The sequence below is a fragment of the Mycteria americana genome, chromosome 5, assembly GCF_035582795.1.
Source record: "Mycteria americana isolate JAX WOST 10 ecotype Jacksonville Zoo and Gardens chromosome 5, USCA_MyAme_1.0, whole genome shotgun sequence".
NCBI classification, from domain to species: domain Eukaryota; kingdom Metazoa; phylum Chordata; class Aves; order Ciconiiformes; family Ciconiidae; genus Mycteria; species Mycteria americana.
Window position 1 is genome coordinate 71,724,282 of NC_134369.1, and position 23,190 is coordinate 71,747,471.

General features: G+C 42.4%; 2 protein-coding genes across 4 annotated transcripts in view; one reads left to right on the top strand and one right to left on the bottom strand.

Moving 5' to 3' along the window:
- KLHDC1 (kelch domain containing 1) overlaps positions 1-1,247 on the bottom strand; it is a 34,101-nt gene extending 32,854 nt beyond the window's left edge. The window contains exon 1 of the mRNA XM_075504008.1: positions 907-1,247. Coding sequence (XP_075360123.1) covers positions 907-945 — 39 coding nt within the window. The 5' untranslated portion in view covers positions 946-1,247. The remainder of the gene's footprint in view (positions 1-906) is intronic.
- POLE2 (DNA polymerase epsilon 2, accessory subunit) lies at positions 1,190-22,666 on the top strand. Of its 3 annotated transcripts, none has more exons than XM_075504003.1 (19): positions 1,190-1,338; positions 3,404-3,504; positions 5,849-5,924; positions 7,357-7,434; positions 8,672-8,765; positions 10,786-10,860; positions 12,055-12,138; positions 12,710-12,766; positions 13,174-13,222; positions 14,236-14,308; positions 14,893-15,065; positions 17,195-17,284; positions 17,480-17,534; positions 18,736-18,795; positions 18,892-18,969; positions 19,379-19,487; positions 21,283-21,459; positions 21,580-21,647; positions 22,510-22,666. In XM_075504003.1, the coding sequence occupies exons 1-19, from the start codon at positions 1,271-1,273 to the stop codon at positions 22,526-22,528; spliced, it is 1,584 nt and encodes a 527-aa protein (XP_075360118.1). In that variant the 5' UTR covers positions 1,190-1,270; the 3' UTR covers positions 22,529-22,666. The 3 variants fall into 3 exon arrangements, with proteins under 3 accessions (XP_075360118.1, XP_075360119.1, XP_075360120.1); XM_075504004.1 differs by having other exon boundaries at positions 18,739-18,795; XM_075504005.1 differs by lacking the exon at positions 1,190-1,338 and adding an exon at positions 1,594-1,888.
- Positions 22,667-23,190: the final 524 nt, after the last annotated feature.

Consider the following 23,190-nt stretch of genomic DNA (forward strand, 5'->3'; position numbering starts at 1 on the left):
CCATGAGCTTGCTCCCAGATGAGGAGGAGTGATTATAAACTATGCAGTTGAAAATGGACTATAGAAAATAGGCTGACATTTTTTATCCGGCTTTATATCCCTGCAGTCTTTTGATCAAGGAACTTTCTTTCAGAGTTGCTTTGTGAGCATTCTGTGGAATAAAGCTGTACTTTGTGAGATGGGGCTCAGAGTGTTTGAACGAAATATCCATCATTTTTCATCTGGAGAGAAGGCAGCAGCCCCACAAGACTGGAACTGTATGAGGTGCAGCGTATTTATTTATCATGCTCTATACCAGGACTCGGTATGTTGCAACAGACCTCAACTGCTCAGGGCCGAAGGAAAAATCACGTACAACAGTGGTTCCCTGGTTATGTGTAAAAACCACCATGGAGACCATCATGTGCTTGTTGGCCAAGACAGAACCCACTGGAAGGGATCCCCATCAGACAGTGCTGGCGCATGAGTAGCGATGAACTGGGGAACTAAGAGTCTGCCGTATGCTAAACTCGCAGGCAATGGAGAGCTGTCCTAGGAAACTTGGCACCCGGGTAGGACAGTTACTGTCAGTGTGTAAGAGCGTAAGAGAAAGGGCCAGGGTCCCAGTGCACTCGTCCAGCTAGGGAAGAGCCCTACGAAGCAGCAGTTAAAGGCAGAGGTATGAAAGATATTGTACAACCAAGCAACTGACTGCAGAACTACAGCAGACTGTGAAGGGCCCTGCTCCAGGGCTGGTGAACTTCAGGAGAGACTGATCAACGAGCGAGAAGAAATGAAGAATGGGAGAGAAACATCCCATGCCGTCTCACAGACTAAAGGCATCAACGGGTGAAAAGAAGCTGAGTCCCAGGAGTACAAGCAAGACCCATTTGCAGCCGGCCATATTTGATGGACGTTTTATGTTACCTTCTTAGTGTTAGCTTGCTTTTTTGTTGTGAAATCCATTAAAGACCAACTGTGCCTCAACTCTGGTGGGCAGCACGGCACAAAACGGTGCCGTTCCCGGGGTGGGCGACGCGGCAGCCATCCCTTCTTCCAGGCCGTCAGCAAACACGAGGCGCCGACACCGCCCGTCCTCAGCCCGGGGATCCCCCCCGCCTCCCGCGGGCACGCAGCAAGGCCGCGCTCCCCAGGGGGGTACCTCAGCCCCGTGGTTCTCCGGGCCGAGGCCCGAGGGGCGCGACGGGGCCGGCCCGGCGCCTCCGCCCGCCCCGGGGCAGGGCCAGGGCGGCGGGGGCGGCGCGGCGGCGTTTGGCGCCAACCGCCCGCCATGGAGCCGGAGCGGCTGCGGCGCCGGCTGGGCTCCGCGTTCCGACTGCGCGGGCTCCTGCTGCGGGCGTGAGTAGCGCCGGGAGAGGGGCGGGGGGCGCGGCGGATCAGCCCGCCCGCGGCCGGCCCGCCGGGACAAGCTGCCCGGGCCGGGCCCCCCGGCCGGTACCCGCTCCGCCCGGGGCGTCTCCTCATACCTCCCTCAAGCTCGCTTCCCGCTTTCGGGGTGCGCCCCAGGGTCTCGCGTTGTGGGATTTGGTCAAAGACAGGTCCGCACCCCCCGCATCGCCTCCTCGGGGATGTGGTAACGCCTTTCCCTCCTCTTCCTCGCCCCCGCACTGAGGCCTTCGGAGTCTCTCCTCCGAAGCCCCATTGTTTTGCCTGTCCTGCTGCTGTGGGCCTCTTCCATCCATCTGCACCCGTGACCCGACCCACTGCAGCGCCTGCCGTGGGCCCCGAAAGCTGCCCTTGGTCTCCCCGTGGTACCCTCCCTGATGGTGGTGCTGGATGTTTTGTTGGTTTTGTTTTGTCTGCCGCTGTCCCTGACAACTCTGGGATCTCTTCCCTGAGTTGCACTTGCCAGTTCTGTGTTCAGCATCTGTTACCAGAGGAAGAAATGGTGTTTCCAAAGGCACATAATAGTGTGTATTAGTTAGAGATTGCAAGGGCAAAGAAAAGTGATTTCTGCTTGCAGTGGAAGGTGTCATGATTTATAAGAGTGCCTGGGGCTCCGGTGCTCGTATTTTTCCTTTCAAGATCGTGCGTTAATATTAATTCCATTTTGTTTCTGGCATGGATGGGATGTGATTGTTTTGGACAACGTCCTGGCAATTTCATTAGTGAGGAGTCTGAGTTCGGAGCTCCCGACTCCCACGGTTAAATCAACTGAGACATTTTGAAGGTCAGGCTGTTAACCAAAATGCCAATTTTGATTGGCCGACAGATGACATTAATAAGAAAATTGTTATCTTTAACTGCGAGACTGTAGTCTAAGGATGAGGGAAGAAATGAATTTCTATTTCTCCTGTTACTTAGAATTAAAATAACTCCAATCTCAGAGATACTGATAAACTGGAGCGCGTCCTGCAGAACGCTGTTAAGGTGGTCATGGGCTGGAGCTCATGGTGTGTAAGGGAAGCGGGAAGAGCTGGGTTTGCTCAGTCTGCAGAAAAAAGGGTGGAGATGATCCAACTGCCTAACGGGGACTTAGCGAGAAGGAGCCAACGCACAGAGAAGGGGTGAGAGGCAGCAAGCACAGATTGCAACAGAAGGAATCCCACTTGTCCAGTTCTAGTCCCCTCGGTTCAAGGGTCTAGCAGAGGACCACGAAGATGCTTAGAGGGTTGGAGAACTCAACGTGGAAAAAATGCAAAGGATTTGGGTTTATTCAGCCTCAGGAAGGGAAGGCGCAGGAAGATCTAATCCCAGTCTTCCTAAAAGGTGGTTATAGGGAAGACAGAGATACTTTCTTCTCAAGGATGCACAGTGACAGGGCAAGAGGCAATGGGCACAAGCTTAAAATAAAATCTTCGCTGTCAGAACAATTAAACTTGGAGTAGGTTGACTAGAGAAGTGGTGGAATCTCCCTCACTGAAAATACTCAACACTTGGCTCGATGGGGCCCTGGATGGCATAATATAAGTCCCTGCTTTCAGTAGAAGGTTGGACCAGATGGTGTCCAGAGGTCCCTTCTAATATGGACTTTTCTATAATCCTATGAAAAAGTTGTTCACAAGGAGAGTAGTTAAGCACCAGGACAGGGCTGAGAGAGGTTGTGAGATCTCCATCCTTGGAGATGTTCAGAATTTGACTGAACAGTGCTGTGAGCAGTGTGACTGGCCTATTGGAGCAGAAAGCTGGAGGCCTTAGAGGTCCCTTCTGACATGCATCTTCCTGTGACTGTATGAAGATGAAGTTCTCTGTACCTGCTTCTTGTCCTCAAAGTTTTCAATCCTGATGATTTTTTTTTCCTTTGACTTAAACTAGTGCAGTATTATGCAGTACTAATTATTTCTACTTTTTTAATCACAAGCCTTTTAGTGATGATGTGCACATCTGCCAAAATTGGCATAGTTTGTATAAACTGTATTGAATATTAATTGCTTTTTGAGCTGACTTTCTTCATTGGAATTAGGGATGCTCTGAAGTATCTTACCGAAGCTCTTCAGTCCATCAATGAAGTAGAACTTGACGATGTAATTGAAAATGTCATTGATGCCGTTGAAAAACAGCCTTGTAAGTAAACAATTTCTTTTTCTCAAGCTTGCTAACTTTATCTTGCGCTTATAATGTTATTTAGACAAAGACAGAGTTACTGGCAGCATATGCACTAAGGCGTCATTCTAGTCTATACCAGGTTGATCAAGATAAATGTATTTGTTGACATTTTGTTTTGCTAAATACTGAAGTTTGTAATGTCAGCAAAAGATAGTATAATTTTGCCATTTAAAAAGTTGGCAGCCTGGTACCTCCTGACTTTTCCAAGAGTAGTGAAATTTTTCAATGGCAGTTACTAAAAGCACCTAGCTTAGTTTGTATGGACACCTTTGCGTCTGAAACTAGAATTTTAAATATTAAAATAAGCGAAATAAATAATGAGAAATTGATTCACTTGTTATTCAGTAGACCAGGTGCAGAAAAGGGTTAGGGCTGTTGACAGCTATAATCTGAGGAGCCTAGGTGTGACTGCAAGAAGAAAACAGTTGCATTCCTCCATTCAGATCACTGCCCTCGCCTCCAAGTGGAGTGGGAGATGCAAGTGCGCCAGTATAATGGTCCAGCCTATTAACTTAAACCAACTGTGGATGGAGTTTAACCATCACCTGGATGTTCTCTGAAGCAGCAAGGCAGATGCTGGTGTTACGTTATGCCAACCTGATCTCGTGATAGTAACATTGGGCAGAAGGTGCTGGTAACAGTTGGAGCACTGTAGCACTAGAGAAGCTGTACCAGCTTGGCGTGTGAAAGTACATCAAATTCTATAAATTACTAAGTCCACAAGTGCAATCCAGAAAACTCCTGGAAAATCCCATGAAAAGATGAGACACTCAAAGAGCTGAGCTTTTGCTGGCAAAGTTCTCACAACCCATTTGGTTCTGAGCATGCCTGAAACTCCATCATCTTGGCAGGAGTATTTTGTCTGGGCACTACCTCCTGCTTAATTGGGACGCTATGTCCTGAGGTACACAGACCCAGTGTCCCTGCTCCTACCGTGGGGTGGTAGCTCAAAATATACCTGGCACAGTCTGACAGCACAAAACATAGGAGTTGTAGCACCTTTAGTTAAAGCATGTGACTGATGGAGGTGGCACTGATGCCTGATATATATGTGTGTTTACTGACCAGAGCTTATGAGAACTAGGAAACTTGGGCTCACTTCCCATTTTTGGTCAAGGAGATTCAAATCCATATAAATGTGATCTAAAATAACTATTAGGCCTTAGATGAGTTCCGGAAACCTTCCCAGCCTATCCTATTTAAACTGAATTAAATCAACGGTGGGCACATGCTTGCTTTGGAGTTTTACTAGAGCACAGACTACAGAAGTTATGGCTTTATATTCTTACTCTAGCCATGGGATAACAGATCGTAGCTGATCAAACAGGGAGTAAAAACAGTTTGAAGAACTGGTCCTGATCTAACATAAAGCCTGCTGTTACAAATTAACGCGTCCACATTTTTGAACAAATTTGAGTCTGTACAAGAAGCTCCAGGGCCAATGTAGTACATGCAGTTAGTGTACTCGCCAACACCGGTCTTTGTCCAGGGCGGAATTTTGTGCTATAAATTCCCATACTGTCCAGCTAACGTCTGTGAGTTGTTTGAGGTTAGGGATAGAGATGCAATTCAGACATGCTGGTCTCTCCTGTGATTCCTGCTAACTCCCTTAGTGCCCCTTTTGCTCTGCTATTCACCACTGTCTTACAGGAATTGTGATTTTAAGTCCTGTGCCCTGAATAGGGAACTCAAGGGCAGGTTTTCACATACTGGTTCTGTTCCAGGAGCCCAGCAGTTAGGCTTGGCAATGCTGACCAAGTCCTTTCACGAATCTGCATTGATTGGTCTTCCCTTTAAATTCAGCAAAACATTAGCGTTTAGAAATATTTTTTATTTTCAATTATTAGTTTAAATCCATGAAGACAACAATGTGCTTATCTCCAAGATTGTGTTAAGCTGTTTGCATACTTATTTATGACAGCAATCTGTGTGATAATGTTCTGGAATAAAATTAACCTCCAGAATGTGAAAGCTCAGATCTAACACATTTGTAGTATATTTGGCAGCTTTGCATAAACTATAATTGTCTTGTTCTCCATGTTTAGTGAATTAATGGTGGGCACAGTATGTGTGTGGGTTATTTTTTCGCTAGAGATGTGTCTTTCTGGTAAGAATATTAAGTGATCCATTTGTAAAGAGAAAACAGCATGTGTCATTAGCTTACTGAAAATATGCTTATTTGTGTAATATATTCCTCTGAGAAGACCAAACCATTTTTTGTAAAATATTTGAGACCGACTTTCTTTCTTTCTTACTACTTTCCATAGGCTGCAGTTTTAATCCTTCGAAATTTTCTTTTCAGTGTCATCTAATATGATTGAACAACCCACAGTGGAAGCAGCCGTCCAAGAATGTAGCCAGGCATCAGATGAAACTATGTACGGTGACATTATTTTTTTATCTGAGGTTTATGGGAGTTGGTATGCATTCCCTTATTTCTTCTTGGGAAATAAATGTCAGGCATTTTCTGCAGTGCTACACACGCGGTAATTGCTTTGTGCTTTTGTCTTCCTGGTACTGTCTTTGAAGGTTAGTAATGTTCCTTCTTAGGAAATTTGTTCTTGTGGATAGGCCTCCAGGGGATTCTAAATATAATGCTGACATTCTGGAACTAAAATGCTATGGTTATGTGTTACATGTGCTACAGGTTGAATATTAACCAATAAAATAAACCAATAGTTACAATGCAGGGAGAACTTGATACTTCTGTTCTTTTCTTTATTTCCTGTTCTCTAGTTCAAAATTATCTAAGGTTATTTTTGCGCCTTTCGTAAGACACTTCTTTTAGAAAAGCACTTGGAAAAGTTTTTCGCCATGGCGCTTGTTTCTGCTTTTTTGTATAGGAGGGCTGTTTTTTGAAAACCGTGATTGATTTTCATGCTCTGATAACAAAGTGGAGAGCAATTACTTGAGTTTCTGAGAACTTTATTTGTGATTGTCAGGAATGTGTTTCCTTTAGTGTTTATGTTGTGTATTGACATTGTAATGCAAAGCATGAAAATCAACGGTTTGCTAGGCATGTCAGTTAGATACAGTGATCCGACAGTTTCTCAGTATGAAGCAGATTTGTCTTATACTTCCTCCTTGTCGTTGGAACCTTTATGATGCAGATGGTTTGAGTGTGACTTTTCTTTGTCGCTTCATATACTTCATGTATTTTTCGCTCCAGAATTGAAGAGAAGTCTGTATGCACAGTTTCTCAGTACAGAAGGGAAAAGCTCGACAGATCACAGGGCCAGCCTGTACAACTCTCTTGAATTATGATGCAGAAAGCTTGAAGGCAAAGTTTTGTAAGAAGTGCACTCTGAAGCCGAAGACATGAGTGTCTGACAGGCAATGGTGGTTGACCTGTGCTTGTAAGCCTTAGTGAAGGTTCATGGGATAATTTTATCTACTCTGATGAATTTGATCCACTTACAGTAAGAGGGAAATGAGAGGCATCAGAGGAGAGAGCTGAACCAGTAAATATAATGGGATGTATCAACTCGACTAGTAGTCTGAAGAGTTGTGCTTGTCCATTGTTTAAACCTACTCCCATTAACCGTGCCAAAGCTGTTCTGTTGTCAAAAAAGGTAGCAGAGGATGGTAAGGGAAGGAGATGTATCCCTCTCCCATTTCTGAATGAACTTCTGAAGAGTTTCCTTTTTTGAATTAGAAGATACAGTAGTATCCAGTAGGTAGAGTGATGTGGGAGAAATGGTGGTAACGCAGGGTGACAGTGAACATAATGAATATAATTTTATTCAACATGTTTTGTTACTGTTTGTTTCATCCACTTCAGATAATATTGTAAATGTATTCTTATTTCAGAGAAAATGTTTTCAACATTATTGGAGCCTTTGATATTCCACGTTATATTTACAATTCAGAAAGAAAGAAGTTTCTACCGTAAGTCTTGCATATTTTAAGTTTCAACCACTTCTTGTTTTAAGAAAAAAGCCTCTATTTCTATCTGGTTAAAAGTCAGTTTTCTAATCTTTCCCTCTTGGGTCTGCTTATCTCAAGCCTGAGTGAGAAAGTGAGACAATTTTGTTTCTTGGTCTCTAAAGAGCTAGTCAGACTCTATGATAAATGCTGGCTCATAAATAAACGTGCCATTGGGTTTTTCCTAGTCTGGTAGGATGAAACTGAAATGGGGACCTGTATCTCCTGTGACAGTGTATTCTGTGCTGCCTATGTTGTCACTGGCTCTGAAACTTCGGTGTTTACCAGATAGTAAAATGGCCAACCATGTTTATGCCATCTAATGAATAAAAGAGACAGTAAGGCTAAGGACATACATGACTCAATGTACTTCGGGGGGTTTTTTTTCCACATGTGGCTGTTTAGGGTTTTTTTTAATAAATTTGGTCTGTCTGTTGCATGTATTCATTTCTTAGACTGTAGCTTGCAACTCCTGAAGCCGTGGGGGATTTCTAAGGAGAACTACACAAGCTAAAAAAGAAATATTAGGAGCAACTGGTGATTCTGGAGGTTGGAGAAAGGAAGAAGTAATTGGAGGAATTGGTTGTAAATGTTTTGCTAGCTAAAGAATTTACCTTTAACAGCAAGTAGCCCAGACTGCTAAGCCAAAAAGAGGCCATGCTTTTAAAAAGCTTGAAGTGGTGTTAGCTGAGGAATGGATAGTGGTGTTCATTGCGAGAGGTTGCATCGACCTTCATGTAACGTGCAATTCATATTCTAGCCTTGGTCCATGATTCTGCCAGTCCAGCAAAAGCAATCCGTGTGTTTGCAGTAGGAGTTTAATTCCAGTGCTGCTTTCTAGATTTCCAGGCTGTTGGAAGCAGAGAACTCCACGAAGACAATCTGCTAACCAAGAGGAAGAAAATACTCTTGTTCATGGCCATTTAAAAGATGTAACTGCTTTTTTCAAAACTGATTTCTGCAGAGTCCCGTTCAGGTGGAAATATAAAACCCAAGGCCTGTGAGTTAGAAGGAAATTAAATGGATGTAGCCTTCAAAATGCAGAAACACAGGATCCCTAGCAGGAATCTTCCTCATTGAGTAAATAAATTATGCAGTAGTGTTACAGCTTTTGCAGCCTCCTACAACTTTTAGATCAATAAGTCATTTTTGTGTGTGGAATGTACGTTTTTAAATCTTGATTGTGTTAAACTTCTTGCAGTCTGTCAATGACCAACTTCCCTGTACCAAATTTATTTGGAACTGCCAGAGATAAAGCAGAGTTGTTTCGTGAACGCTACTCCATCTTACAACAGGTCAGAAAAAGTTTTGCTTTGTTTAACAAAATACGCAGACAAAATGCTGGTTTTTGTATTCTTACATGGACAACAGTGCTTTGTGTTGGGGTGCTTTTGTGAGGTACAGTTTAAATAAAATCTGAATAAGAACAGGACATCTACTAAGGTTTAGCAGTCTTCTCAACTGTCACCGTACAGCATGATGGATTCATGTGTTTCTGCATTTTAGCATCATGTAGTAAGAGGGGATTATGTATTTTTATGTGTGTCTTGCTCTTTTCCCTCCTGTAGTCTGGCTCTGTGCTATGTTTGATTAGCATGTCATTGTGTGTAGTGCTTGTTGAGATAATACAAACCCGAAGCCCTGGGAAGCTCTCATTCAGGTTCTCCCTGAAGCATTGAAATTTGCTTCTGGTTTAGTTCATTTATTAATTTTCCAGTTTTCAAAATGCCCAGTGAGAGCCAGCCACCCCTTGTCATCTCTTGGTGACACAAGCATCTTGTGTTGTGTTGTGAGCAACTTCAGAGCAGGATTCCCCAACATGACTTGCTCTGCACCACTGTGACAGTAGCCGCAGGTACTGACAGCAGCTGTAGGTAGTGGCTCTGGACCAGGCTGTGCACACAGCCAGAAGGAGTCAGTCCCTCAGCACTCGCTGTCGGATTATCCCTCAGAACAGGGTCACAACCCTGTTCTTTCCTTTCCTCCACTCACCCAGTAAGTTGGGATCCAGCCCCATGTCACCTGCCTGCTCGCTCCGTGCTGTGTTCTGCCCTGCCTCTGTCCTGCAGCCCAGTGGGAGCCGTGATGGGATGGGGAGTGAGTTGCTGATCGGACGACTTGGTAGTTATTTTTCGTGTGTCTGCAGTAACTGCAGTGGGCTGATCCACAGCACAGGTCCCGCTCGGTGCTGGCAGGTACTGCACAGACCTAACTGCCCGTGCGCAACCCTGGCCCAAAGAGCGAGCAAAGTGCCTGGACACAGGCAGACGGCGAGCACGGCTTTTTGTCTGTGCTGCCCCGTAGGCAGCAGGGAGGCACCCACGTGCCTGCATGAACTGCTCATCCTTTGGACCGTGTGGTAGTTGCAAGTACAGGGTCAGATACCCCAGAGCAGCAACAACTCTCTATCTACCAGGGGATTTGCTGCCGCTAGGAGTACGTGTACTGCAATTTGGGAACCTCTGCCCTGGAAGACCAGTTAACCATTAACTGAAGCGGCTTTAGTTCATACAAACAGTGATCGGGATTAGTGAAACCTGCTGGAATTGGCACACTCACACAAAACAGCAGCAGGAGGTGCCCATAGGGTGAATCCTGAAGCCTCCTTTTCCTAGACTGTATTGTGCTATTGCACCTCTTTGCCTGACAGTTTCACATAGACTCTCTGTTGTACAGGTTTGTGTTTGGCTGTCATATGTACTCCTTTCTGACCTCCAGAAAAGTGAAGGTTCAGGTCACTATGTGGGTGAGGGCTGCTGATAGGAATTACTGCGTGTGTTACAGGGGCTGGTAGCAATGGGTTTGTTCCAAGGGGAGGCTTTCAGACTCTATGAAAAACAGTGAAGGAAGTGAAAATTTCTACAATGTATTTTCTTCATGCTCTCTGTGGTTTATCTGTTAGTGTAGCTTGCTCCTGTTACTAAAAAAAAAAAAAAAAGCCTTACTTTTAATAGGCCCTGCCCTGAAGAGGTAACCTGCTCTTGTCCACATAGTTAGCATTTAATACAGTTTACCTTCCCTTGCTATCTCACCCCTTCCTTCCAGGTAGTCAGAAATAACTTCTTTTAAAAGCATTATAGATGCTTTGCTGTTACTTTTTGGGCTTAGTTTTATTGTCCAATATTACTGATCATCTATTTCTTAGAAGCAAATTCTTGTCAAAAGAACTGATTATGCTTAACAAGTGAAATGTTACTGCATAAAATTGAGTAAGAGAACTTTAAAAAGTATTTTGTATAGCGGTCATAATGAACTGGCTTTTTGACAGTGCTCATTTATTCTTAAACTGGATTACTTCAATTTTGGTTTCTGCAGAGGACTCATAGACATGAGTTGTTTACTCCTTCAGCAGTCGTTGCTCATCCTGATGACAGTAGGAGCAAGTTCCAGGTAAAAAATCTGTTTTTTCTTCTTGCAAAGGGAACTGTACTTGTGTTACACTTTAATGCAGTGATAGTTCTCCAGTGACATCTTAGTTTTACGTCCCATATGGGTAATCAATGGAGATGAGTTATTTTTGAATGTTTTTAGCCTGTGTGTCAAAAATGCAGTCATTTGGCTTAGATCAGCATGACAACCAAGCCACTCAAAAGCAGCTATGAAGTGCAAGAGAAACGTGGTGGAAGGGCATTAGCTGTTCAGCTTATTACACTTTGCTTCCCTCTGCTTGGGGATATTTTCCCCTACTTCTTTCTTTCATAAGCACTAAATGCACAAACCTACAATTGAATAAGGTCATAACTTTAGTCTGTTCTGTTCCCATCTCAGCTTTCTCATATGAAATGCTCTCGCTGTATTATATAGTTATTGTTCAAAAAAGATGACCGTGTGTGTGTGTGTGACTGGGTACCAAATAACAGCTTTTTCTTTGCTCAAGTTTCCTGTTTCTCCCTGTTCAGAGCATGCCATCATGTAGAAAAGAGCAGCTGACCTTAGCTGAGTCGAGCCTGCATCTCCATCCAGGCTGTATAGCATCTTTCTCCCTTGACTGCTTCCTATCCTCCCTGTCAGCAGTGGCAAATGCATTGCTTATGCTGGTGTTGCAGGAGGATTGTCTCTCTTAACTGCAGCTTGACAGACCAAAATAAGTTCATCCAGAAACCGCAGACAGCATGCCTATGCAATGTCACCTGCATTACTCTGGAGTGTTCTCTGTCGTCCATCTAAGGTTCTTTGATTAAAGTAATTAGTGTTACTGGATGGGTGCAGGCTGGCCCTGCGGTTCAGTTTGGATCATGCTGAGGATCCAATTACTACAATTGGCATTCTTAGGCTAGAGCAGAAATTGCCACTTGTTCTTTTCAGTTTTAATCCACTTGTAAGCAAAATAATCACAATGAATATTTACTTGCTAAGCAGTTCTTTATGCTAGCAGCCATTATTGGAAATCTTTTCCTAGGCTGTGCTACATTTGACATTCAGAAATGCGTCCCTGATTTTTGTAATGAGCTTGAATTCTCTCATAGCTCATTTGTGTATTTATGTAAACACATGTGCTGTGTGGTGCTTTGTCTTGGTTGCTTAAGAATAGATATATGGAGAGTTTGATTTAATTTTTATTTGATTTTTTGCCTTTGGTTACAGCTTAAAACAATAGAAACTCTATTGGGCAATACAGCTAAAGTGGGAGAAGTGATTGTGCTTGGGATGATAACTCAGCTTAAGGAGGTAGGTTGCTTTTTATTGTGTAATATGTAGGTCACCATTCATTCAGTGTTGTAATATATTAGAAAATGAGAAGGCTTAAATATCTCACCACTTTATCCTGTCATATAAGTCAGCGGCAGAAGTCCCATCAATGTCAGTGGTGCAAGATCCATTCCCTACGAAGAGATTTTTCCACAAGCAGTCGATGCTAGTGTGTGAGGGAAAATGTCTTTCTCTTCTCACTACAGAATTTTGTAATGCTTTATGTCAGCAACCAGAACCAGTTACATTTTCTAGGCATGCCCCTTCTTGAAATGCTGGAGCTTCCAATGACTGTGTTTGGACTTGCCATTGCGTTGGACTGTGATTGCAGGGGAGGGGTGCACCAGCAATCCAAACTGCAGCAGCTCAAAGGGAAGGTGCTAGGATACACTTACCATAGACTACATTGTTTTCAGTTCTGCCAGTGTGTTTTAAGCTTACAATATTAAAACCGGCTAAATTATTTTAAGTGCTGACTGATAGTTGCTTCTTATTGAAACATTTATGTGTTTGGGTATATTTTGCTTTATTAATTAATCCTGTTTTTTAGGGGAAATTTTTCCTAGAAGACCCTACAGGAGTTGTCCAGATAGACCTTAGTAAAGCAATATCCTTTTTCTGTGATGTAAGAGTTGAAGGAATTTCCTATAGACCTGGAGAATTTCAGATTGAATAATAAATCAATACTGACCATTAAAAATTACATATTGAGAATTGCAGCTCTGTCTTTTTCCTTCTTTTTGAATGACTTGGTTGCTGCAGCTCAGTGCCCTTTCACAGAGACGGTTAGGACAAGGTTAGTATTCCTCCTAGCGGAAGCAGAGCATGTTCCTGTTTGTGGGCTGTTTATGAGCTTACCTGCTCAGCTACCAGGTGATTGCCTAGCTCTTAAGGCAGCCTGTGAACTTTCAGTAGTGTCCAAATGTATGACACCAGCTGGAAAGCAAACTTTGGCTAAAGAACTAGTTTAAGAGTCCTGATCTAAGAAAAATATATTTCTTAACTTTTCTGCACCAGTTCCACAGTGGTTTATATACTGAATCATGCTTTGTTTTGGCAGAAGGTAAAACAGACTATTTTTCTTAGCTTGTAATAAGTTATTCTGTTAATGGCTGTTGCTGCACTTACGTGTTTGCCAGATGGGGCTGAACAGACAAGTCTCACGTTGATGAGGTTTGACCATAAGCTGAGTTTGTGACTGAGATTTTTGGCCGTAAGCCTTTCCCGTTACCTCGTGGGGTCTGGAGGCAGAGAACAGAGCTCTGTGAAATTTGTGGTTTTCAGCGATGTCGGTGGGATGTGAGCATCTGTAGCAGCTTGGAGGATTGGCCTTAGCCTGGCTCCAACAGGCTTGGAGGAGACATGACTAGGTTAGGAAGACAGACTAGAATAATGAAACAGTATGATTTAACAATCTGAAAATGCTGCTTTCTGTTGGCAAAGCTTTCGTCCTTCAGAGGCTTTGGTGAGTCTTCTCGTTAAGATGATGTAAGGGCCTGCAGTTTTGGAGCCTTGGACATCTTTTAGCAAAATTATAGTTGTTTCTGTTTGTAGGATACTACTCTGTGCAATATACATAATCCCAGTCTATTTTCTAATGTATTTTATGTTTAAAATTTGTAAAATAAACGAAATAGAAGTCAAGAGGAAGAATGATAGTGGGGACAAGTATCACGCTGTTACTTCTGTTCCTCTAACAGGTGGGACAGTTCCCAGGAAAGGGTGCAGTTTGATGGAGACTCTTCTGGGGCAGGGCCAGCAAAAATGATTCCTGTTCCCCTACATTCTTACTCGGTTGGGTTGAGAAGGTTGTTTATGTGGCTGTGCAGCAAATCCATTCAAAGAAGTGTCTGGGGTAAAAAAATAGTTGCTTTCTTGCTCAGCCTGTTTTTCAGCCAGATAGTTCCCTGGTCTGGTTCACCACTAAACAGCACAGGGACTCGTGCTACCCCAGGAGAGGGATTGATGGAGGCTGGGACTAGCTATGCAGCACAGCTGCCAACTGTCTGACTAATGTCTAGGACATAATGTTGTTAGAAAAACTAAAGGTTATTTTGTTGTTCAAAAATCTCTTAGGTTGGTATGAAGATGAAGTTTTTCATGTGAACGCTTTTGGATTTCCGCCTACTGAGCCTTCTGCTACCACTAGGTATAAAACTGACTTTCGGCAGCCTCGCTCCATATTTTGTTATGGGTTTCTCAGTAAGCGCGTTATTATTTTATAATTTCTGTGACATTAAAGTATGCTGTTCTTCCCCCTCCCCAAATGCTTCGAAATAAATACAATTTTAAGGAAGCAATTCTGGGACTTGCTGGTCTACTTGGACCAGTACTAAAGCCTGTAGTTTTAGCAGAAAAACCCTTCCAAAGGCCATTGGGTTCTGCATATAATAACAGTTAGGATCTAAGCCCTTCTCAGCTGCAAAACTAGATAACTATTACATGAGAATAAGAAATGCCTTGTTGCTCAAGGAATGGATGGGGGAGAGAACTGAGGATAAATATTACCCTGAGATGATCTGTTAAATTATGGCAGGGCAGCGCCTCTGCTTTATATCCAGGTGACTGCCATTTCTCTTCCTTGGTTTCTCCATGAAGTACTAGATGATTATTGATACCATCTGAGCTACCTATCATAATAATAATAATTAAAATGGCTTAAGTGAGTCATAATGAAAACTACTAGCTGTTTGGGGAGAAAACAGAACTAACTTGAATATTTGAATGATATAGAGCCTTCTATGGGAATGTAAACTTCTTTGGAGGGCCTTCTTCAGCTTCAGTAAAGGCTTCTGCAAAACTAAAGCAGCTGGAGGATGAAAATGAAGATGCCATGTTTGTATTTCTTTCTGATGTATGGCTGGACCAAGCAGAAGTACTGGAAAAGCTTCACACAATGTTTTCGGGTAGGTGAGAACTGCTTTGACTCTGAGCCTTGTTTTAGAGGATTTTTACCATTTTCCTTAGTCCTTAGCAGCATTGATGGGTGGAGCTGACGAGTGCAGCAAGGCAGTCTGATGGCTAGCTAGTCCTTGGTCCCTGGCTGTGTCCCCTCCTTGGCATGGGCTGGGAAGTCTGACCCTATGGTGAGCTAATTCAGGGAATACCCCAGCAGAAAACTAATTGCCTTTGTTGGAGAATTAGTTTTATGCTGGTTTAGCTTTGTGAACTCTTCATCGTATGGTCGCCCACGTGAGCATCCCTGTCTGGGCAGGGGGAGCTGGACAGTGTACAGGTGACATCAAGACTGTTCTTTCTAGGATCTGCTAAGTGTTAGGCCAACTTTATTGTCAAACTGTGATCTAAATGTGCTCTTTTGTGAAATAGTGGTTTGTGTGCCTTTTTTTTGAAAGTGTGCTTTTAAATGAAAAAGGCAACGATTTTCAGGAGTCCTGTTATTACTGTATTATGCATTTTTTATGAACTTCCATGTTGAGAAAGCTAGAATAAGCCCAGCTGTTGCTTTTTTTTTTTTTTGGTAGGATCCCACTGAACCCAAGCCCAAAGCTGGTGAAGTCTCACTCTAATTTTAGTGACAGCTATTTGCATTTCATGGTTGCTGTTGTATTTCTTTTGGATCTTTCTCTAACAGTTTTAAAAATTGGATTGTATTATATTTTTGCAAGCTGATACTTCTGTTTCATAAATCACTTAGTACTAATACTGTTTTGGGAAGTAGCCATTTTCTGTGCTGTGACAAGAATGCTTCCCTCGCTTGTGAAAGTTCTTGCTAGGCTTAGTTTAAAGAAAACTTACTTCATCAGAGATCAGCAGTCCCTCGAATGCTTTCTGGTTCTACCAATGAAAAAATGTCAGTTACTCTTAAAATAGGAACTGTTTCATGCATCATTACATTAGTAATGTTGACAACATTTGGATAGCAAGCATCTGCGAGGTCTGTGAATTTCTTCTTTGTATTCCAGAGCAGTTTTGGAACAGCTCGTCCTGTCTGTCTTAGGTAGAATGGAAGTGTGAGAGGGTAGCTGCTTTAAAAATAAGCAACATAAAATTAAGGGTGGGAAACTGCTACTCACTTAAAGAAAATTGGAGACGAATTACCACATTCATCCAGAAGTTACAAAAGCAGTTCACTGTCTTCATCAAAGTTGGCAAGATCCTTGAAGCAAACTGAACTTGACCCGAGATTGCATATGCTGACGTAATAAAGGGCCTTCGGTCAGTGAGGTTAATATACTGAACTCAACTGGCAAAGATGCATACATTGCGTTTACTATTTTGAGACTGTTTTTTAATAGGCAAGTAATAAGCTTCATAATTATAAACTAAAAATAATAGCTGAGTGGAACAGCAAGGAAAAAACATTGATGAGCCATTTCTCTGGTATAACCAATTCTATCCTATTTACCAACTGGATTGAAAAATAGTGAAGTAAATCCAAGTCTGGTACTGCATGTTAGGAAAATGGAGAGTAACCTGGAGCGTGAGATGAATACCTGAGTAGATGTTTTTATTTTTTTTTTAGGGATGGGAATCGGGTTTCTTTTTTCACTCTTTGCTATAAAGCATGTATTTCTGGGTGATTAGTGATATTGTGAGGATTCATCAGATTCTTAAAATGCTCAGGCAGTTCCAGTTACCGTCGCTTTATAATGCCAAAGAGTGAATTAAATGCTGGTAGGAGCCCTTGAGTTGGAATGATGCATGGAGGTTAATAGTAATCCATTGCTACCTACTCGCTATTTTTCTCTTTAAGGAAAGAGTGCATTTTTAAATCATATTATTTATTATAATTGTACTTTGTGTAATTATATGACTGGGTGAGTAGTTAGTTGGATACACACAATGCTGTTGGAACTGGGCCTGTAAATAACAGAGGGCTCCCTTGAAGTGACATTTGTACTTTGCCATCACCCTTTTTAAAGCCTGTATCAAGAAAATAGCTCAGGTGTATTAACAGCAGCAGAGCTTGAAGTGCTGTTTCAGTTTCTGCCTTTCATGGAATGGACTGGAGGGTGGATGATGACAGATACTGAAGTGAATGGATGTTCTACTCACAGATACTCTCTTTTCCCAGGTTATTCCTCTGCACCTCCAACCTGCTTTTTCTTTTGTGGAAATTTTTCATCTGCACCATATGGAAAAAATCAAATTCAGTCACTGAAAGGTGGGGAAGTCTTTGTATACAGTCAGACATGTACATTAAATTAAAATAATGGTGGCAAAACGAGTGCAGAAAAGAAACCCTTATTTTCTAAGTGACACATTTTTTAATGTACTGAAGTATAGGGGTGAATCATATCATGTGTGTTTATTGCCTAACCAGGTGTTGTATCACAGTTATTTTTTTTCCTGACTCTAGGTTCTTTGAAGGCTCTTGCGGATATTATATGTGACTATCCCAGTATTCATAAAAGGTACACAGCAAAGCGCTATGAAAAGGGAAATTTGCTTATTTTGTGAAACCTTTGCTTTAATTACTTTAAGAAGCTAACAGATACCATGTTTTCTCATTATTGTGAGCCAACTATGATCAGATAGCAAGCTGGTCTTGTAACAGGCCTCTAAGTTTGTTTTGGGGGTAGTGTAAGGTTTTGATTTTATCTAAAATAGCTTGGTCGTGGAAGCTGCTATGGAGTGAGCAAAGGTGAAACTGCCTCTCCCTGGAACATTTTCCACGTGGATTAAACAGGGCCCATGATTCCCCAAAAGTGCTATTTGGGTGAGCCCTTTTTTTCCCTGGCATTCCCTTGAAATCAGTAGGGTTCTGCCCGAGCGGTGCTGCTTTATAAACTGATGTTGAAGTCTTGATGCTGCTACAAGCACCTACAGGCTTTCTGTTCCAGCCCTGGAAAATGTCACCTGAAACACTGACTGCTGCCTACACGGAGGCATCTTATTTCTGTCTTTTCCATTCTTGCATACACGGTTCTCCACGGCTGTTAGTTTGAGAACTAACCAAAGCAACGCAATCCTGCAAAGGAATCTTTTATTTATCCCTTCTTGTGTCCCTGCTCTGGGGGAGCCCCATTCCAGGCCTGGAGAACACAATCCCTTTTACAGCGATTTGAATATACAAAGGAAAGTAAAAAAGGGGGACAGCCAAGCTTATCCTTTCTGGCTTCTGATCTTCGAATTCGTAACAGCAGCCCCAAAGTAGAGCTAGTTCCTAGAATGGACCCCAAAAGCAGGAAGCTCTTGAGCTCTGTGTGAGCTGTAAGCAAGTGTATCTCATGGACTGATTCTCCATCCTGTGTCCCGGTGAGGCTCTGCTGATGTGCCGCTGCTGGATTATCCAGAGTCCCTGCATGAGATCCTGGAGCCCATTGCCGCTGAGTCCTGAGCCAGGCTGCACGCCTGGTCCGTCTCCCTTCCGCAGTCAGTCCCCCTTGCACGGGGAACAGTTTTTAAGGTTTCTTCCACTTTAGTGAGGAGTGGGTATGTATCTGATGCCTTAGCTGTGATTCGTGTGGTTCATAAGGCCAGGAAGAGCTGTCATCCCTGCCCCGGAATAGGTTATTTGCATGCATCTGTGGAGTAAGGGCAGTATGTAACCAATGTTTAGATACTTCTGGGATCATCGCTGTGTATAAAAGTGATACGTTGAACTTTTTACAGTAGTCGATTTGTGTTTGTTCCTGGCCCTGAAGACCCTGGTCCTGGTTCTGTTTTACCAAGGTCAGTTTGCTTCACTTTTCAAATTTTGGAATTTTGAGTTAAATAGTTAAAGAAGGTAGCAGTCTTGGTTGATACATCTGTTGCTATTTATTTTAGACCTCCCCTGGCTGAAAATATTACTGAGGAATTCAGGCAGTTGGTGCCATTTTCAGTTTTCACCACAAACCCTTGCAGGTAACAGTGTAACTTACTGCTATTTTTCATGGTGTTGGTTTTTTTACTGAATGACTAATTTATGTGCAGATGTAATTTTCAAAAATTACAAATTTTGGAAAAATTTGTCTTAAATTTTTCAAATTATTAGAATTCCTCACTTGCATTAATTGTAACTAGTTTTAAATACATTAATACATAAATAAATTAGTGATGAAAGGAAGTAGTGCTGAAAGTTTGTTAGCGACTATCGAAAGCATCATGTTTTTTCTCAATCTGGAGAGAATGAAGGGAAGATGGGAAAGTATTGTTTTAATGGAAAGGTGCTCTTTCATTTTGCTGTATTAGAGGGAGATCGACTTTATAATGCAGCTCCCTATCTTTTAGTTTCATCTCAATTTATTTAATTTCATTAATGTTTTCCATGTAGGATTCAATATTGCACCCAAGAAATAATAATCTTTCGTGAAGATTTGGTAAACAAAATGTGCAGAAACTGTGTCCGCTTCCCCAGCAGCAACATGGATATTCCCAACCACGTGAGTCAGCCGCATTCAGCACTTCTTGCTCAGATGTCCTTGGCTTCTTTTTTAATCAGCGGGTCTGCATTTAGGGTGCTCTGATCTGCATTCTCATGACACGTTGCGAGGGTAACCATGAGGGATTGTAAGAAGGATCTATAAATTTTGTATTATTACCTTCATTTCCCTCTTGACAGTAAAATAACTGAAACCATGATACTGATTGATGGCGTTGAGTCTTTCCGACTGTCCCACTGCAGGTGCCCCTGAACGCAGAACTTCGTAGCAGCTGACTCTTGGTGTGTGTGCACCAGCAATGAATGTCGTACCAAGAAACATTGATTCCTAAAGGCAAAGTTTAATACAAATTACCTTTTTTTTTTTTTTTTAAGATTTGATCAATTATCCAGTGACATTTGCAGTAAAGCAGCATGTCACTTTTCCAAAAGGTCATCTGCTGCTTCTGCCTTCTCACTTGAAGTCTTAATCCTGCTTTTGATACATCGCCACAGCACTCTGAGTTATGATTCAAGTTAATGAATGCACAGCAGGAGTTGATGGGACTTAACGGATATAATTGAGTGAGAACGACCCAGGCAGTACTGGCTCATTGCAGTGATGGATGGTGTCTGTTTCTATTTATTTTATAGGGGGTTTTTGTTTGTTTGTTTGTTTGACTCAGAAACTTCTTTTAGCTCTTTCTTCCTTCGCTCCACCACGACAGTGCTGAGTTTCTTTGTGTGAACATATGGAACCCACTATGTGGGCACTGATGCACCTTGTTTTTGGCGTGCGCATTTGCAGACGTGTATGCATAGGCTGCGAGCCATCGCTTCCCTGTACTCGTACACAGCTCTCATCCTTGGAAGGGAGGGAATCATGAAGGAAAGGTAGAATTAGGTGTCGCAACGCATTCTGCAGCTAAGGCTATTGAGTTGCTTTTGCATACTTCAGTTTTTCTCTGCCTTTTCTGCCTGTCAGTAGTTTTTTAATTCAGCCATCGGTGTAAAAAGATGAACGAGAGAGGGAAATCAGATTGAATTAATAGTGACTTTAGGCCTCATACAGTATTAGTGGAATAACTGGGCCTGTGCTTGGTACATCATTTTCTTTCAACAGCAGAGCCCTTCACCAAGTCACTGTAGTGATTTTGGCCCTTTGAGAAAAATGGAGCCTAATGGCAGCTACACGATTGATTAGAGATAATAAAAGCTTTCAAGGGGCTTGAGGAGGAGTTTCAGGAACTGAAATACCCTGGCTGGAATTTGCCAGATGAAAAAGCAAATGAAAGGGGGCAGCTGGTGTCTGGAGCAGGGCAACTCCCAGAACAGCCACAGGAATCAAAATCATTTGGGAATCAAGTGATTTCCTCAGTTCAGGGAAAAGGCTGTGTTCCAGCGTGGGTCTTGTGGTTAACTGGTACTGTGAGGAAAGCCCCGAGGGAAAAAACCTCACAAAATCAAAGTTATGGCAGCGCTGGTACTTCCTGGGGTGGAGGAACAGGTAAGCAGATTCTGCAGTTTGTTGGAGAGTCTGATCGATGAAATAGTTTTGACATCTTCAAATGTTGGCTGATATGTTTTAGAGAGGAGTTTGTGTACTAAAAAACCCAAACAACAGAACAAACGAGCCAGCAGCTGACTGTTGTAGGGGAGTTGCTGTTTTACTCTTCAAATCATTAATAATCGGAGAGAGAGACACAAAAAACATTTCCAGGTTCAAAGCTTCTTTATTAATAGGGCATTAGCATCTGCAGGAATGGGTTTGGCTTGTAGAAAATGGCTCAAACTAACGATTTATGTTTATCTTGCAGTTTGTAAAGACTATATTATCGCAAGGACATCTGACGCCACTTCCGCTGTACGTTAGCCCTGTGTACTGGGCCTATGACTACTCCCTGAGGGTGTACCCTCTGCCAGATATGCTCGTCATTGCAGATAAATACGACCCGTTCACCATCACCAACACTGACTGTCTCTGCATAAATCCTGTAAGATTTCCTTACGCTTTACCAAAATGAGAAGGGGGTGCAGTCACATCCAAGTGTGTCTCTTACTATTTGTACGGTATTTTACTTACACAAGTGTGGTATATACATTTTTCTTTACAGGGTTCATTTCCAAGAAGTGGATTTTCATTCAAGGTATTCTACCCCTCCAACAAGACAGTTGAAGACAGGTAAATATGCTCAGTTTCTCATTTAAAAGGAAGTATCTTCTTATTTGCTGACTTTCTAATTATCAGGAGGAACACAGAAAATTGATTATATGAACAGAGTGAATGTTCTAGCAGTTTAACATAGACTTATGCTTCGTACTTAGGCAGTGTAAGAAATCCAAATGCCTACAACTAAAATAATAAATTTAGAAATTACAGTCAAATAAGAATGATGAGAAGCATGATCCAAAAGTAAAAGGAAAGATAGATTATACTATATGATGTTCAATAATTGAGACTATATGATGTTCAATAACGGGGAAACAGACTCGTTTCTGGAGATGATGCTTGTTACATAGGTTAATTACACGTAGGAACAATTCTTGGTTCATTTTGTGATCACCATCAAGCCCAGAAGCCACTTTTGTGCTTTGGTTTCATGTATTTTAATTCTGTACTTCATTCCCACTGTGGTTTTCCAATGACTGGAAAAAAGGCCAGCTGCACCACCAGAAAGTATCAAAAAGTACCACAGGGCTTGCAACCATGATGGAAATGTGCCTGTTTGCAGTAACGAGGGTAGAGCCCGATGGGAAAAGTGCAAACTTCCCTTGTCTGATTCAGCTTCGTGCCTTGTTGCAGAAGCCGTCTGTTTCTCAAACGGGGGTGTCCAACACCCCCCGCCCTCCCAAGGGAACTGCTAACCCATCCACCCGTCTAACCTTTACTTGAATATAGAAAATACCATTCCGTGAGATCTTTAGGTCTTTACGTAGTTTAAAACATCATCAAGTCTTTCATAAATGAAGAAATAGAATAATATGTTTTTTATTGCGAAGTAGCTCTTTAAGAACTAAATATTGCTTTTGTTTGGTGTTTTCAGCAAGCTTCAGGGTCTCTGAATTTCTGCGAGACTGCGAAAAGGGAGGCAGCCTTTGTAAAGCAAACTGTAGCACTCATTTGAGATGGATTGATTTTTATGATGTATTACAGACTGTTTATAATAAATGTCAAAGCCAAAAATGGTGTATTTTGTACACAGACTTTTACAGGAAAAGATACTGGTGTTAGTTTAGATAAAATGTAGAGTCACAGTGAAGATTAGTTGGCACAGCATAATAAAAGGAGGCAACTGCAGGAACCAAACACATGTATATCAAACAGGAAATACCTTTCTTTTAAAAAAAGAAGTTAAAGATAGGGAGGACTTTGTCTTTCACCATGCTGAGTGGAACTGGTAGCTAGTTATCTACAGGAGATACTGGAAATGTGGGCTAGGGTTTTTCTTTGGACAGGAAAGGTCTAGAGAAGATTTGTGAGGTGGTGTTTACCAATGGCAGTATGTAATCTGTTAGCGGATAGCGTTACGCAGGCAGGGCGAGGAGAGGTTGAGAGGAACAAGGACATGGTCCTTTGGAACTTCTGCAGAAGGCAGGGAGGAGGAAATCTTGCTGAAGGAGCAATCAGGAAGGTGGGAAAGGGTCAGGGCCTGGCAGCGCCAACTTCTGCGTCAGCAGCTGGTTTGGCTTACAGCAGAGAGCAGCCTGTCGGCACGTGAACCCGG